At 39.3% G+C, this 16,210-nt stretch overlaps 1 protein-coding gene across 2 annotated transcripts in view; it reads right to left on the bottom strand.

Annotated features, from left to right (window-relative positions):
* Nucleotides 1-5,991: 5,991 nt before the first annotated feature.
* Nucleotides 5,992-16,210, bottom strand: part of nsg2 (neuronal vesicle trafficking associated 2) — a 46,943-nt gene continuing 36,724 nt past the window's right edge. Inside the window, exons 4-5 of one of the 2 annotated variants that reach the window (XM_028467562.1) lie at nt 9,175-9,294; nt 5,992-7,216 (exon numbers count right to left, since the gene is read on the bottom strand). In XM_028467562.1, coding sequence (XP_028323363.1) covers nt 7,025-7,216; nt 9,175-9,294 — 312 coding nt within the window. In that variant the 3' untranslated portion in view covers nt 5,992-7,024. The remainder of the gene's footprint in view (nt 7,217-9,174; nt 9,295-16,210) is intronic. The other variant, XM_028467563.1, reaches the window with a different exon arrangement.

Raw genomic sequence — 16,210 nt, forward strand, 5'->3', positions numbered from 1 at the left:
TGTGTGCAGCTACTGAGGGCATGTGAATGTCAGTCAGGATTCAGATGTGGAGATCATTCAGAGATGCTTTTTTTTTTTTTTTACAGGTTAAAGAAAAAGTTAAATAGTAGAAGAGTGCTGTCATGTCAGTTTAAAGAGCTGACAATAGGAAGGGGAATATATATATAAATAGAAAAAAAAGTGCTGCATCACATTCACACCAATTCTGAGCAGGGAGCATTAATTATACTGTCAGTGCATGGGAGCTCAGTTGGACCAAGATGTTTTTGCAACTACTAGTGCAGTGCTCGTAGGAAGTATGTCTTGCTATAGAAAAGTGGGAGGTTCAGCAGCTTTTTCATGGATGGTTTACATAGGAGCTTTAATTCCTCTTTAATTCAGAATAAAAGTTAAATCCTCTTTAAACTGACCTTGTAAACACCTAATTCCTAATACAAATTTAACACGGTTCACACGGCGCTCGTTTAATAGGCGTGCACTCCTATTAAACGCAAGTGCTTTTTTTAAAAAAAAAGTGGCATTTCTTTTCTAAAATTTGGGAAAATCCTCCTTTATACCTTCAACACTTCTCATCATAACAACATAACCAATACAGAATATGACTGATTAATATACTGTGAATAATATGTTAAAATATTCTGCATAAAATTATTTTGTTTTAATTTTAATTTTTAGCTTTTTTTTTTTTTTTTTTTAACCTCAGTCTTTTGTTCCGTTTGGTTATATTTTCTTCCAGTTACCTAAAAAGAAGCTTTTTCTCTAAGCAATTGTGACTCATGCACCTTCAAAATAAAATCTTATTTTTTCAAGAAACCAAAATAAGACAAACACAAAGTAATGTTCACATATAAAAAAGGAAACGCATAATTAATTTACATAACATAAATGGCAGTATGTAAGGTTTTGTAATAGTATGAGTTAATAATAAATTGCATAAAGTACAGTTGAGTCAAAATGGTGTTTACTTAATAGTGATGGTGGAAAATAACAGTACATTTTTATTTTATTTTACACAATAAACAATATTAGCAAAATGAGAAGCTTATAATCATGTGTTATTTATGCTAGTATTTATTCTTGGGAGTAGGGACCAAAACTCATATCTATATATTTCTTTCTTAAATGGGCAATAAAAACAATATTAATCTCAATATTTTTAACTTAAAGTCTTACTAAATGACAATTCTGCTGATGAAAAATGCCACACAGGCACATTTATTTACAAACGGCTGTACAATGTGTTCCACTTTTGGCATTTTCTCCTGTAAGGGGACAGCACGTGTGAGTGAGTTCTGTAGTGTGGCTTGTTGAGGTGAAAGTCTGGGTTACGACGCACTCGGTAATCCATCTAACTTTGCTTTTCATGTTCTGAGAGGTAACAAAAGCAGCGACTCCTAAAACAAGTATTTTTAATACAAAATAAGCTATAGAAATGTATATCGCAAATATGGAAAAATTGTAAAGGACACTGTTTGACTATACAAATAATATTAAATACTTGTATGATGTGATTCATACCTTCATTGTATAATAAAAACAAGTAAAAAAAAATATATAGATATATCTTGATGATATTGTCATTTTCTATGTTGCCGAAATAGAAAACTATATCTTGAATCACAATATATTGTCCAGTCCTACTTGGTGTAAAAAAAAAAAAAAAAACCCTGTCCAGATGATCATGAATGTTCAGAGTGTAGAGTCGTGTCCCCCAGTAACAGGATGAACATGCAGAGCTTTGTGCCAATCACCACAAGGACTTTCTTCTCTTATTCTCTTCTTTCCCCCCATTTTGCCTCAATATCACACTTCATTCACAGGTGGCCTATCTGCAACAATCAGTCCCTCTTAATATCAATTTATAATATCCAACTCTTAAGACATTTCTCAGGAATTATATAGCTCAAAGCTATTTGCAGAGACAATTAGAGCCAGAGAGAGAATTGAGGCTGCAGTTCATTTCATATCATTGGCCGATTGTTCTCAGCAAGCAATCAGAGCCAGAGGTCTTTTAAATAAAAGCTTTAATCAGCTCACTGACGATTGTGCACTTCTGGAGTGGAAAGAAGAATCCGAAATTAAATGAATTTTTAGTTCCACATCTTGTAAAGGTGACTACAGAGCAATGCTGCAGTAGCTTATAGAGTCACTATTGCTGCGTGTGAAATGGACAAATGGATGAGGAGAGTGGCTGTACTTTATTCTTTATAATTACTGAATTACAAAGATTAGCTGAAGTTACATCCCAGACTTAGTATAAAACATTTAACGCTCTGGATGTGGACTTAAGTTTATGCATGTGTGCGTGCCTGCTTGTTGTTTACGGACAATCTAATTAGAGTTTCTCCGTCACATGGATGAAACTGGCTGAATCGGAGCCTGCAAAGAACTGATAACTTTCAGCACGGGCAAACATTGATACATTGGACTAATTATCATATCTGTAGCCCTTTTTATTGAGTCATACATAACCCTTAATTGAAACAATTGATTACACTAATGAACCATCTGTTGGGGCACGTACCATTAGGGGTTATATGAGCACACTCCTAAAAAAGATCTGTAATCTAACTGACGCTGTAATGAAATATATACATTTCCCACTCATTTAAGGAGCCTGTTTGAAACCAGGTACGTGGGCACCTCACAGGTTTTCCACCCCACTGATTGGAAATTGTGGCACAAAGTCGGTCATTCATTCATCTTCTGAGCCACTTATTCCAGTTTAGTATCGTGAGGGTCTGCTGGTGTCTATCCACTTCTCATTGGGTGCTAGGCAGGGGGTTACACTCTGGACAGGGTGCCAATTCATCACTGGGCATTAAAGCCAGGGTCCAAATTGAAATGAAAGTTTGCTTTATTGTGGGAAGTAAAAAAACAAGTGAAGGCCAATATGACATTTCTCTGCTGGCAGCCGTAGGATTGGGGCGCAGCCTATTTCTAGCAAATTAATTGCTTCTCTGTGTTCTCCTCCCAGTGCTGGGATTTAAACCTGCAACCTTCCGGTTAAAAAAAAAAAAAGGGGGAGTGGTGGCCTAGTGGTTAAAGGCACACTGTGTAACTTTTGGCCACTAGGGGCGCTAGATTGGTAACTTTCATGCAAGCGCCCCTAGTGGCCACAAGTGCCGCAGCACTGTCGCAAAAATCAACAGTGAGTGGGGCTAACCTCCCTTGTCTTTTGATTGTGTATGCAGACAGTAATTGACCTGTAACTTTGGGATAAGGATTGGCTCTAAAGGCTGGGTCGGTCGGGCTGCGGTGCTAAGCGGGGCTGGCCTCGCGCCGCAGCTGGAGGAGCAGCCGCCGCCCTCCTTGCTGCGTCGGTGGTGCTCCCCCCTACTCCGTGGACTTGCGCACGCCGGGTCGCCCGTTCATCCGGCCCCCGGAAAATGGGGCCAACAACGGAGGTGAGGCCAGGGAGTAGGGGGAAACGCCACCGACGCAGCTAGGCGGACCGAGCACCGGGTCTCCGGTGGTGGGGATAAGAGTGCGGCTGTGGCGGCTGCTCCTCCAGCCTATAGACTGTAGCCGCAGCGCGAGCCCAGGCCCGCTTCGCGCCCCAGCTCAACCGACCCAGCCCTTAGAGCCCATCCTTATGCTGAAGTTATGGATCTGACTTGACGACTTCCCTTTCTAAAGAATCCACTTTTAACTGAACTATCGCGGTGATTATTGCACCATTAACCCAACACGAAACTACCATATTGTGCTCTTTTGGCTGTGAATAGAGGCTAAACTCATTTCAGTTGCCCACAACAATGGCGCCGGGTCGGGAAATGCCTCCATGTTGTGACGTCATGTGGGAATTATATATATCCGAGCCTGTGGTCACGAGACTGCTGTAAAGTTAAACGTTCTCCTGGTCACATGACCTGGCCAAAGACGGTCTGTCTCTTCAAACTTACATGGTCGGTATTTCAGGAGGGAAGCCCCGGTCGGAGCATTGATACTGTCAAGTGCTGTATATCGGCCTGAGGAATCATTTAAAATAACTCATATGGGTCAAGTCTTTCTCTTTAGGTCAAAAAGTCCAGTGTGCCTTTAAGGAAGTGCTTTTGTAATTGGAGGGTCACCGGTTTGAATCTCACCCGGGCCAGCACTCTGGGGTGTTGAGAAAGTCCCTTAATCCCTAACTCCTCCTCAGGGATGGATCAAATGCAGAGAACAAATTTCATGTGGCATAACATTAACTCAATACCTAAATATATGCTATAAAGGTTATTTATTCATGAACAAAGAAATAATGTTGATGGGGGGGCTGTCCACACTGGCTGAACTTTTCACCAATTGGTTGATTGCCGAGTGCACAGATTGAATGCAGGTATCTTACTTCCCACAGCCATGGTAGTTTGAATTTAAATTGAGTAGCAATGGCAGGTAGGAGCCAACACGGGTGACCCCACTTCAAGTCAGGAGATTGTTACAGAACTGATGTGCTTCAATGATGTGGCAGAAAGTAACGATGTCAGTCGGGGCAGAAAACTGGAGTGATGGTGTTGCATTTGGCGTCGTACACCAACAGGAGCGTGAGACATGCCTCACGGTTGAACGCCCAGCTCATATGTTGGAATCGCTAGAAAACTACCTGCTTATGTTTGACTATATATGACATTGCGAGAATGTTTGAGGGTTGGCAAAAAAATTGTTCACCATCGGATGACCGCGTCCTAAAAGCTTGGACACTGAGCTCCTGCCTGACATTATGGGCACTCCTGGCTGTCACTTGGCGGCTACTGGCCAGTAGAAAGCAGGTCTGTGGATCTAGCAACATTCTATTTGTTTTCTTTTTTGAATATGTTATGGTTGAAAAAAGAAGACTAAAAGAATCTTGCTGAAATTACTAGGCGGAAATCATGGAATCTTCAAAGGAAACGTTAAAGTAAACCTTAAAAAAAAATCAAAGCAATCAGCAAATGCCTCTGACAAAGACTGGCAGTTTTAGTCGAAACATGTCAAGAGATAAAAGTGGATTTCCGAAGGAATAAATGAATAAATAAAACCATAACATAATAAGGCATGTGCAGTCGATCCGTGCATTTGCCGATCATTCAATAAGCGAAAAGTTCAGCCAGTGTGGACAGCTCTTATATTTTTGTGTGTGCTGAAGTGCGCGCACAAACAAATAAATAAATAACAATTATGGCATACATTTTTTATGGGTTAGGCTTTTTATGTCTTCATTTATTTATTTTAAATAAATGGAATAAAGTTGGTCCCCCATAGGGAACCACTGAGCTGCATTATCTGCCTTATTTGCGTTTGTTGATAATTGACTTGATATTAACATTTAATTATTTTTAAGCCTTCCTTAATCTCTAACACTCAACCTTCATTTCAAGTAGGTGCATGCTCTGCACTAACAGCCATCTGTCCGATTTATATCACAAATTCGGTCTTGTTTCGTTTTCTGCACGTAGTTAAAAAGGCTGCTTGAGTCTGTAAATTTGAAATGTGGTCATTCAAAAAAAAAAAGGATGTAAGAAGTGATTGATGCTCACTGATGAGGTGGGTTGCGTGTCTGATTGATTGTATAGGCTTAATTCTACATCTTTTTAATGAACATTTCCTTCCACAGTTCAAAAACATGCAGTCAGAAATGGACTGTCTTTTCTGTGATAGACTGGAGGAGCTTACCTTTGGCTTTATTAGAAGAGAATATAATTTATCTGCTTCCCCTTCTCTTCAGCTGACGGCTTGGTAGCAAGACGTGTCTTTTTGACAAGTGCGTTAATTGCATTTTTGATTAAACATAGAAAAAAAATTGCTGCTTTGAAGAAAAGCTGCAAATAGAAATGGTATTTCTCCTGTTTGTTTGTGCTGTCAGGCAGCTTTATGAATTATGCATCATTATAGGGAAAAAAAAAATAAACAATCTGCTCTGGAAAGTCTCACCAAACAAACATACTGTAGTGGAAACATGTAAAGTGGAAAAAAAAGATGGAATTTGCTAAAGAAACGTAACATCCAAGCAGACTGACAGACGCACACAGGTCACAGTTTGATTTTTATTTCCAATGCAAACAAAGAGAAGGACAAGGATGCACATTGGTAAGTTACACCAGGTATCGCTACACACCAGCTAAAGACGTCACAATATCTCATTTAAAGCGCTGGTGACTAAGGGTCCAACTATACAAAGTTTAAAAAAGTAACGGTACAGAAACGTATTCCAGCAGCAGCTGAAGCCCATCTATGAACAGAACAATACAGAGTGTTTTGGCAAAAGTCAGTGATATGCACAATATTCTCCTCTCCCTTTATTAACATGAAGCTACAAGACTGGCAGCAGAAGCAAAATGTAAGCACTGCACACAGACGGGTGCTTGAATAAAAATAAATAAGAGGGACAAAAACATTTCTGATGAAAGCTACCACAGTGCAAACACACAACTAGCTTAGCCTGAATACACAACCATAGGGACCGTTTGCTCTCTGACAGGTTTTGGAGGTTTCAATGTTTGGCACAACACCTTTGTATATGAGCTAACACACCTTTTAATCCAATGCACTCGTAACAGCATTAGAGGGGACTGATTAAATAGGGAAAGATGTGGGATTAAATGTATAAGTTTGGAAACATTCCAGGGGACTCGATGTGCAGTAACAGTACATACACAAAGTCAAAAGACTCTGGAGAATATCACAAAGTGTGAAGTTTGGCTTGAATTTGTGCCTTTATACAAAGAGTTACTTATTAGTCACATAGAAAAAAACATCCATACATACTGTAACAGTAAAAAATAAATATATCATGATAGATGATGGATAGGGTATTAGGAGTAGTGAGGGACATAACAAAGAAGCAGACTGTGTGTATCAATGATAAAGAGCTAATTATGACCAAGCAGTGACTGAGGTTTGACATCTGCATGCAAGAAGTTACTCTAAATAACCATTAGGATGTCACACTTTTTCTTTTTTTTTTTTTTTTTTTAAATGTCGCTCCTATTTAAAACTGTGTGTGTGTGTGTGTGTGTGTGTGTGTGTGTGTGTACACACAATTCCATCAAATCCTTCAGCAATCTTAGTGGCCTTCTCCGCTGGGTGGTTTGTTGTTGTGGCCGCCCGCCCCTCCAGGCAGCCATGGGGAGACAGAGTGTGAGGTGGTCTGCTTGGCCATGCTGTAGTGGCTGATCACGGTGTAGAAGCGGCCCCTGGAGTTTGCGTCTTGGGCAGCATAGTAGGCCTCGAGGGAGGCGGGGATACACCGCTTGTGCTGAGCAGGAGATGGAGATCATTGAGATTAATTCAAAACAATGGCTGTGTTTGTAATGGCACACTAACGTACTACTCATACTAAGTCTGACGTCAAAATGAGTATGTAGTGCGTTCACATTAGATAGTATGGAAAGAGTGAGTAGGCAAGAAATGCCTGGATGTATACTATATCTGGACACTAGTCATACTCAACTGCCCCATGGTGCATTACGAGTGTAACGTAAAATTGTCCTGGGACCAGCTACAAGCTAAAAATCAAACATTCCCTCTTCTTGTCCTCCATTAGTAACGCATGTATAACTAGGTCCTCTTGTTTTGACGTTAACCAGAGGTTTTGTCAGGAGCTAATGGCGGGTCTCCAAAATCTCTGAATGTTGGCATGAAATGTGTTTCCCTGAGTTTTATGGATCAAATGAGCACATGTCGATATTCTACTTGGTCACTTTCTCGCTTAAAACGATTTTAGAACTTTCAAAGGTGGCGAATTATCTGTGATATTTAGCCTCAGTGAGTTTCAGGTTTTTGTGGTTGTGGGTTCGAAATGCATCTTGGGAAACTTGGAAGTATACTTCAGTATATATAGTAGACAGTATATACTCATTGAGTTTGTAGTGCATAGTACAAATTATGCCATTTCGAACACAGCCAGTGTCTACAAGCGTTTGCAACCACCAAAGAGGAGCACCTAATACTGTATTTGCCATTTTTAAGGCTCAGGTTTTTTGAACAAATGAAATAGAAACCATTCCTGAGGGCGATACTTTAGAAAAGGACTGGAGTGTATGCTTTTATTAGCATGTGGATGGTGTGCTTGAATGTGAATGTGTCTGCATTGACACATTTAGTCTGTGCTACGGACACACGTGCACTGTTTGAACATTTATAACGTGTATGACTGCAGTCAGGCCTCCTGCAGAGCTTGTTGGGCTGAAACTGATTTATTCCACCTAAAAGATGATCATTTTCATCAGTGCAGACTTTCAAGGTAACCTTGCAGCTTATACTGTGATTACATACTGTAAGAGTAGAGACAGAGAGCAGACAGCGGACACCAGGGGACGAGGACACACCTGAATCTATCAGATGCAAATCATTTCCCTGAGATCAATGTAGGAAGAAGCAAGCATCATCCATTTCCTTTGTTTGGCAATGTTTGGTTAATAAGGCTCAGGGTGATGATGTTATAGAAGCTAAAACACAAGTAAATAAAGAACAAGAACTTGCCTAAATATGTTTTATTCACTATATTTTGCAGCTGTAAAGCAGAAGAATTGAGTCATGGATTAAGAAACACTGAGCTTTCATAACAAAGTCTTGGCTTATTTCTGGACAGGCTTTTCTAGATGTACGTTGAGGTGGTCTGAATCAACCAGTTGTCCATTTCAATTCTCCAACACTGGACTAAGGAGTTGCAATAAGACTTTTAAATGTATCATGACAAGCACTGATCATACATCGGTTAATGACTGATTAACTTTCCCTCTACGTTCAGGTAGTTCTCTGCTTTTCTTTAAGTAGTATTCCGCTTTTTCAAATGGATAATTTTATATAATTACAGTATATCATAATTATTGTATAACCATATTTAAAGGTTGGTCCAATCAGAATAACTTGTAATGCTTGAGGGTTTTATTACTTTGTTTTATTACACCTTGTTTGGTGAGAGGTAATCATTGATTTCCAATATCGTACAAAGCAATATAATTACAATCTTATTCATCTTTATTCACAAAACATTGTAGCACCTCACAGATGAACAGAAATTGTATTGCGTGTCCAAACAAAATGTCAAGCCAATTGCAATGAAGACTAATCAAGTCAAAGTATCCTGACAAATGTCCTACCTGCAGGCCAAGAGGCCATCTTTTAATCCAATATCCTTCTTAAGCACACAGCTGCCTGTGGCTCCAAAATAAATGCGCTTCTCGGTTGTAAAATAAAATAGAAGCCACTTACGGGTCTCACCTTGTAAATGAATCCATCTGGGCAGGCGTGGTCGTAAGTGAAGGCTTTATAAACCACCAGGAACACGATGCAGGCGAGGAAGGCCAAGGCCAGGATGATCAGGATTGTCACCTGGAGGGAAGGACAAGCAGTGGTCAAACGTCTGCCTGTGTCGGGCTAACGATGCTCAGAGTCAGAGTTGAAGGCATAGATGCTGAGAAATAATGCGGGGGTGTGTGCTTGTAGTCTTGATAAATTGAAGGACTGCTAGAGAGAAGTCGATGGCTGCTCAAGGCAACATGTTTCTATTGGATTCTGCAATGAACGACAGTGAAAGTTCAAACACAATGTGCTCCGTCGCTATTAAATAAGAGATATCAAAGGTGTGACGTGAACCGGCAGCTCACATGGATTTCTCATTTTGTTTCAGTCATTTATGAAAGTATCTTTATGTGGTCCATCATTTCTCCAAATGATGCTAGTGAATAAAGTGAATATCTCCTGATATACACTGAGTCCAGTAATAAGTATTAAAAAAAATAAATACAAATTCACATCAATACTGGCTTTGTAAGTGGACAGCATGCCAAGTGACTTCAGACTGATATTTAATTACTCAGTGAAGCCGTAGTGTCTAACAGCACAGAACATTTGATCATTTACAATCGTAGGCAGACATTCACTCCCTCTTGGCTGATGTTTGACCTTTTCCTCATTAATTCATTGATATGCTTTGGGTAAAATTAAGGTGTAATGTGTAATGAATGAATAAGAAACTTATCTCTCATTTCTTTCGAAAGCTGAATATTGATGCTCACTAAATTTAAGTTTAGTTTAGTTTTGAATAAAAATCTATCTTTCTTATACTCCAATCTTAGCCTTACTCACACACAATGGTTTCTCACTGACTCTTTAGCTGTTCTTACAAGTTATTGACGTATGTTTTTTAATTGTTTTGGACATTATCGATTGAAGTGTTTTGAATTTGATTCTATAAAATTAGCCACATTTTCTGGACTAAAGAGCACTGGTATGATGTCTACAAACCACTTCACCTGCTCACTGCTCAATGTCTGTATATCAGTCCATTTACAGGTTTCTATGGTCATTTTAACTGTATTTGGGCTGTTGCTAGCCCATTATGCTAACTATCAGTTCTACTTCACCGGGTATAAGCCCGTCCACTTTCCTTCTACACCAGAGCGCAATCACACATGAACAAACTTAAAATGTGGTGCTTTGAGTACTAACATGGTATTATATCAATAACTCTAATCTAAATAAATACCTGTCACCTGGTTCTCAGGGAGAAATTAATATTATTTCACTTAAACACAGTGATTCACATATTAAAATAATTAATAATTGCCATTTTTACACACTAGTAGTCAGACACTGACTGACAAATTCACTTCAATAGCCACTCTGCCATATAATGCACTTGTAAAATAAAGCTACACACATTACATTTCTATAGCTAAAAATGAAAAGTTAAATGTGCCTTTGTTTTTAAGTTAAATATAAAATATAATTAAACTTTAGATTAAAAAAAAGTGTTTTTACCTCAGTTTTAATGTAAAACCTGTGGTCTTGTTTATTTAAGCACTGTTGCTTATTAGGCCTTTGTTTTGGTAATGCCTATTTAAAGTCATGTAAAATATTTTGTGAGATTCTTCTGTTTATTTGTTTTGTGCAGTAAAAACATCTCAAGAGAATTTTTGTGTCACATAGTTGTGGAATATGATCATGATTTCTTTTGATTATTTAAGTAATCGTTTTCAAAAAAAGTGATAGAATAATCTTTTTCTGCTGCCCTACTTAGACTTACAGGCTCTGGATTGTTTTATTCTTTCAACCAAGGCTGAGCAGTTTGAAATGATAGAAAGTCTCCATTTAATTTGGCATCATTATGTGGAATATTCATTTCCTTGACAGGCGAGACAATGTCACGATGATTACCTCAAAAAAGAATAGTTTACTCCCACTCTTAACTTGACACTGTGATTTGGTTTCTCTGATTGAGCAGTTAATTAGGATTATGCAAATCACAAGCAGACAGTGCGTGCTGACTGTACGTAGCTGCATCTCAGCACAGCACACTGATGGATGTCACTGAAGGATGAGATTCATCCCGGTGAGGAAGCTACAAAGTGCAGTGTAACATAATAGAAGTATTTATAACTCATTGTGTCCTGTTAGTGTTAAAGCCAATCTCCATTTACTGCAGCCGATCTGCCACAGCCATTATACATGGGTGTGATCATCAGTCTCCATTCAGTGTTATGGGGGTGGACAGGGACACGCAAGCTAAGTGACTGTTTACTTGGTGTCAGCTCGGGGACACGACTCTTAGCCTTGGTTGCCTCTGTCACTCATGGTGAATTACATCCTCCCAAATCAGACAGCGTGGAACATTTAAAGGACATATCTAAAGTCATGAAGACCCGCATTCTGGTTTCTCAACACACCCCGAAGCCTCTGATTTAGAAACTCGTTGACCCCCTCCTGTGGGATGGCTGAATTGCGATGCTCAAGAAGCTTCTTATTAAGGAGGCGGATTATACAAAGTATTCATGCATGTTTGACTTGCTGCTAATGACCAAGGAGATTTTGCACATTAATGCTGACTGGAATGTAGGAAACTCAAGCCGTCATCTTACTTGCACTGAGATGTTGCTTTGAAACGGTCTTTTCGCCTGTTATTGGCAAAACGAAGCTGCTTTCTACTGAGAATATTCTCTGATTTATGAGTAATGAGCCAACCAATGAGGTCATGACATGACTAATCCATGAAACAGATAATTTGGATCATCCCGGGCATTGAGCGAATAGTGCGTGTTAATGTTTGATCACCGTTTAAAATGTAGATTCATTGCATCCCAGCAGCAGTGAGGGTAACGGCTCAGACAAAGCACAGCCTGTCGTTGAGAAACGATCGCTCTGAAAATCCTTGTTGATACAGCCGAGGCGATGTGATGTATAAATCCATTAAAAATCTATCCTGACCTTTCTCCATTATTCATAATCTGGCTGAACGCCGCAGTAAACCCGAAGAGGTCGTCGGGCCAACCCTGCAGCTCGGGAATGAAGAGCAGCAGCACTGCAGCAAGTGGATTTCTGCCTTTCATTTTCTGTCCTGCAACTTTTCTTTTTATAAGACTTTGAACAGATTATAAACTTGTCCTATACCTGAAGGGAACACAAACACTCATAATACACTGAAGTTAAACAATACAATCAAATATAAGGTCTACCAACCAACCCAGGATGTTGAGGCTTGCCTACAAATACCCTCATTTCACAACAATGCATCCACTCACAGGCTTTCTCATTTGCACTTCACATTGTAATATCTTATAGCCTTTTCTCCACACACAGGCATACAGAACATCCTCCCCACTGCACTGCACAGATAGCTGACTATAAATTGTACAAGCGCCAGATAGAAAAGATACAAGGCAATGCAACAACAATCGTTTCTGTATAAAACCTAAACTGAATTTAGTTGGTTCACAAACTTTGGCCAATGTACACCAAAGGACAAGTAAAAATCTGAAGGCACACCTATTGTGCAAAATAGCCTTATAACACGTGTTATAACTCATATCATGTACCATATCACGGCAGACCGAACAAGAAAGCGGTCCGTTTCCCTCTCGCTGTTTCTCTGTTTTAGTGTTTCCGACAGCCTTTGTCACAGTCCTTATAATTCCCACCCGCGCAACCGCGGGAAACAGCGAAATGTTGCGTTCTTCACTCGTTCTTACTTTCATTCCTTCAAGTAACAAGAAAGGTGGAAAAACCTAACACAATGCAAATAAGTTTCATAATTTTTCATCGAACAAGGTAAGTACAAATAAACACAATTTCTGGGAAGTACATTTAATTTGGTAAAAGTGTATTTAAAACTTCTTTTTAGTAAAACAATACAGGTCGTCTTCTGTAAAATTAGGCATTAACCAAACAGAAAACTATAGGTCGACTTTTATAACCTGAAACCATTTTCTTTATATTTATATAAATCATAGATATTATAATTTCTCAACAGAATACTTTTATATTATACTATTTTCATGCATAAATTAAATATTTTCGCTCTGAATTTTATTAAAAAAGAAATTTGCTATATTTTAAAGGTGAACTTATTTTCAAGCCCTTGGTCCTATACTCCATCACATAATACTGGAGCTCAAGTCGGCCACACCCTGGAGTAAATGCTAGGCTAGCTAATGGCTAACATACATAGAAAAGCCAATCACAAATACACACACTATTACAGAAGAACTGCTTTAACAAACAAAAGTCTAATGATGACCTTGTGTTACACGTATGTCGTACAAAACATTTTAATGCCGTTATTTACATCGGCACATAATGTTTTGTCATTACCCCGTTACATTTCTAAATGTTGAACTTAGCATTATTCAACACAATAGCACTTAAAAGGTTCGACATTATGGAAAAAAAAGTTTTTATAGCTTATCTGTAAAATTAAAGTAGGAGTATTGTCTTTATTGAAAATGCAAAAATGAATAACAATCCTGCTGTCTTCCATTTTTCATTCCTTTATTCGTGCCACTTTGTGTTTTCTCTCTGAAACAGACAAACTGCTGCAGCTGCAGACAGCTGTGCATAAACAAAAAGGACAATCAAACAGGATTATTAAAGGCCTATCAGGATCACTCTTCTGTTCCTGTGCATTATCGTCTCTGTCTGCAGATTAAGCATATTCATATCACTACTGCCAATGTTTACTGACCTTCCTACATAAAGCACACAAACACACACCAGAAAATGTCCTCTATTTCACTGGCTGTCTTTAGATCTCGTAGCAGAAGATAATTGATCGTATGGCTTGAAATACATTTCTCTTTAATTATTCACCTCCATGTGGGGCATCAGAGGTTCAAAGGCAGTTTACGAAACTGCTACGTTTCCTCACAGCGTGTTCCTCTACTGCTTGACATGTGATTGCTCTCTCTTCTCCCCTTTAAGACTTTGCTATGTTAGAGTGCAACACATCACCCACACTCTGCTGTAAGCTGGCAGTCCATATTGGGAGCAGACACCTCCTCAAATCCACTCGAGAAACTCAGGAGAATATCTGAGTGTGTTAGAGCCAAGAAGGAGAGGTGGGTGTGTGATAGTGTGAGAGGAAGCAGAGTGGGCAAAGGGGGCAAAATAAAGAGACCAAAATGTGCTAAATAAAATGGTGAGCGGGAGAGAGTGATGAAGGTGCATATGAAGAATATCAAAGCAGGGATTCAGCAGGTAGTGGGCAGAGCAGAAAACGGCGCACATAAAAAAAAAAATGACAACCAAGCTTTCATTTACTCTCCTTTTACCTTTCGGACACCTTAACAAAAGCAGAAAAGAGAAAAACATAATGTTCATATAGGAAGCTACAACAAATGCTAAAGTATTTTCAAATAAGTTAAAAGTCCCATGTCATCCTATTTTTCACCCATGTCCATTTGTTCTAAGAACCCCAAAAACATAGTATTTGAGCTTTATTTTCCCGAACTCGCCTGTTTTCCAGACTTTTAGCCTCTGAAAAGTCACTTTCTGAGCAACTCTACAGAAACGGACTGATTTGAGTGAGTGGGCGTGTCTCTAGACGGGACACTGACTTCCTCCTCCCACCCATTCCGTAGCCGAGCTCATGCTGCTTTATAAACACGAGACAGAGCGTGGGGGCGGGGCGTTCACCGGTACATACATAGACTGTAGAAAATGCATTCATAGCAAGAAAGGAGCAAATCACCCTCTAACTAAGGATTGAGGGAATCGATGAAAAAAAACACTTTGGGCATGTGTATGAAGCCCAAATAGCACTTTTATTATGTTTAAAGCACAGAAAAGTTGATTTAGCGTAACATGGGCCCTGAAATAAATAAATGATAATAAAGTAAACCTCATTATTACACAAGGTTTGAACTTAAAGTCGCCGTGTTTAAAGCTGCCGAAGGATGTTAAATAACATTTTTGAAACTGTACCTGTATTTTATTCACTGCTGATGCCAGGTGCCTCCCAAAAATATTGCCAAAGTGGCATTTGAAAACCAAAACAATGGCCAATGTTGATGTCTAGCCCTTAATGACGTCATATCAATAAAGAAAGCATAAAAACAATAACATCACACGAATCACTGCCTTCCTTGTCCAACGAAGAAACATAAGAAGTCACGGTAAGAATTAAGTAAAAACACTTCTTGAATGAACTTTTGTACTTCAGTACCGTCTTTAACTTGTTCTGCAGAACCCCAAATCCCACAATGCAATGTGTGAAACTTTGAGGCCTACAATGTCTTCATCGGTATTATGAAAAACATGTTATCGTTCACAGCAGCTTCACGATTTCAAAATGTTCTGGTTCATATGCTGAACTTATGGGGCAAAGGCGTGCCATGTGACCAAATACTGAGTATGTCATATTTAAAATCTCTAAGCTAACCTATTCTGAAACACGAACCAGCGTGTCCAAAGGACACATATTCAAGTGGATATGTCATGGATGCACGAGGGAGAAGCCAGATGCTCTGTCTCTCCCCGCTGACAGTGGAAGATGTGGAGGACATCTATCTGCTAGGGGTCATGATCTTTGGCCTGCTAATGATGGGGGTATGTGTATGTGCATGTGCCTTTCTGATGCATCGTATGCTGAGGCGACTTTCCGAGGATATGAAGGTACTCCGAAAGAAGAAGAACTTTTCGTTTGGAGAGTTGGAGGAACGTAAACAACGACTGGAAAAGAAAGCTCGAGGATACGGAGAAAAAGGACAGTGAGGAGGTGTAACAACAGGAACAATGACTGCAGACGAGAACACATCACATAAAAAAGGACAAAAAAAAAAGAGACGTTAATGAAAAGATGAAATTATGGTATGAAGAAGATGAGAATGTTTGACTAGGGAAGAAACGAGGTTTGATGTAAAATTGTGTTCAAATCAGGGGACGGATCTGGATAAGCAAAATGCTTTTCTGCGTCACCCTTTCCGGCATGTAAAAGGACAAAAAAAAAAAACAATGATGTGATTTTGCTCTGAAT

The sequence above is a fragment of the Gouania willdenowi genome, chromosome 14 (genome assembly GCF_900634775.1).
Source record: "Gouania willdenowi chromosome 14, fGouWil2.1, whole genome shotgun sequence".
NCBI classification, from domain to species: domain Eukaryota; kingdom Metazoa; phylum Chordata; class Actinopteri; order Blenniiformes; family Gobiesocidae; genus Gouania; species Gouania willdenowi.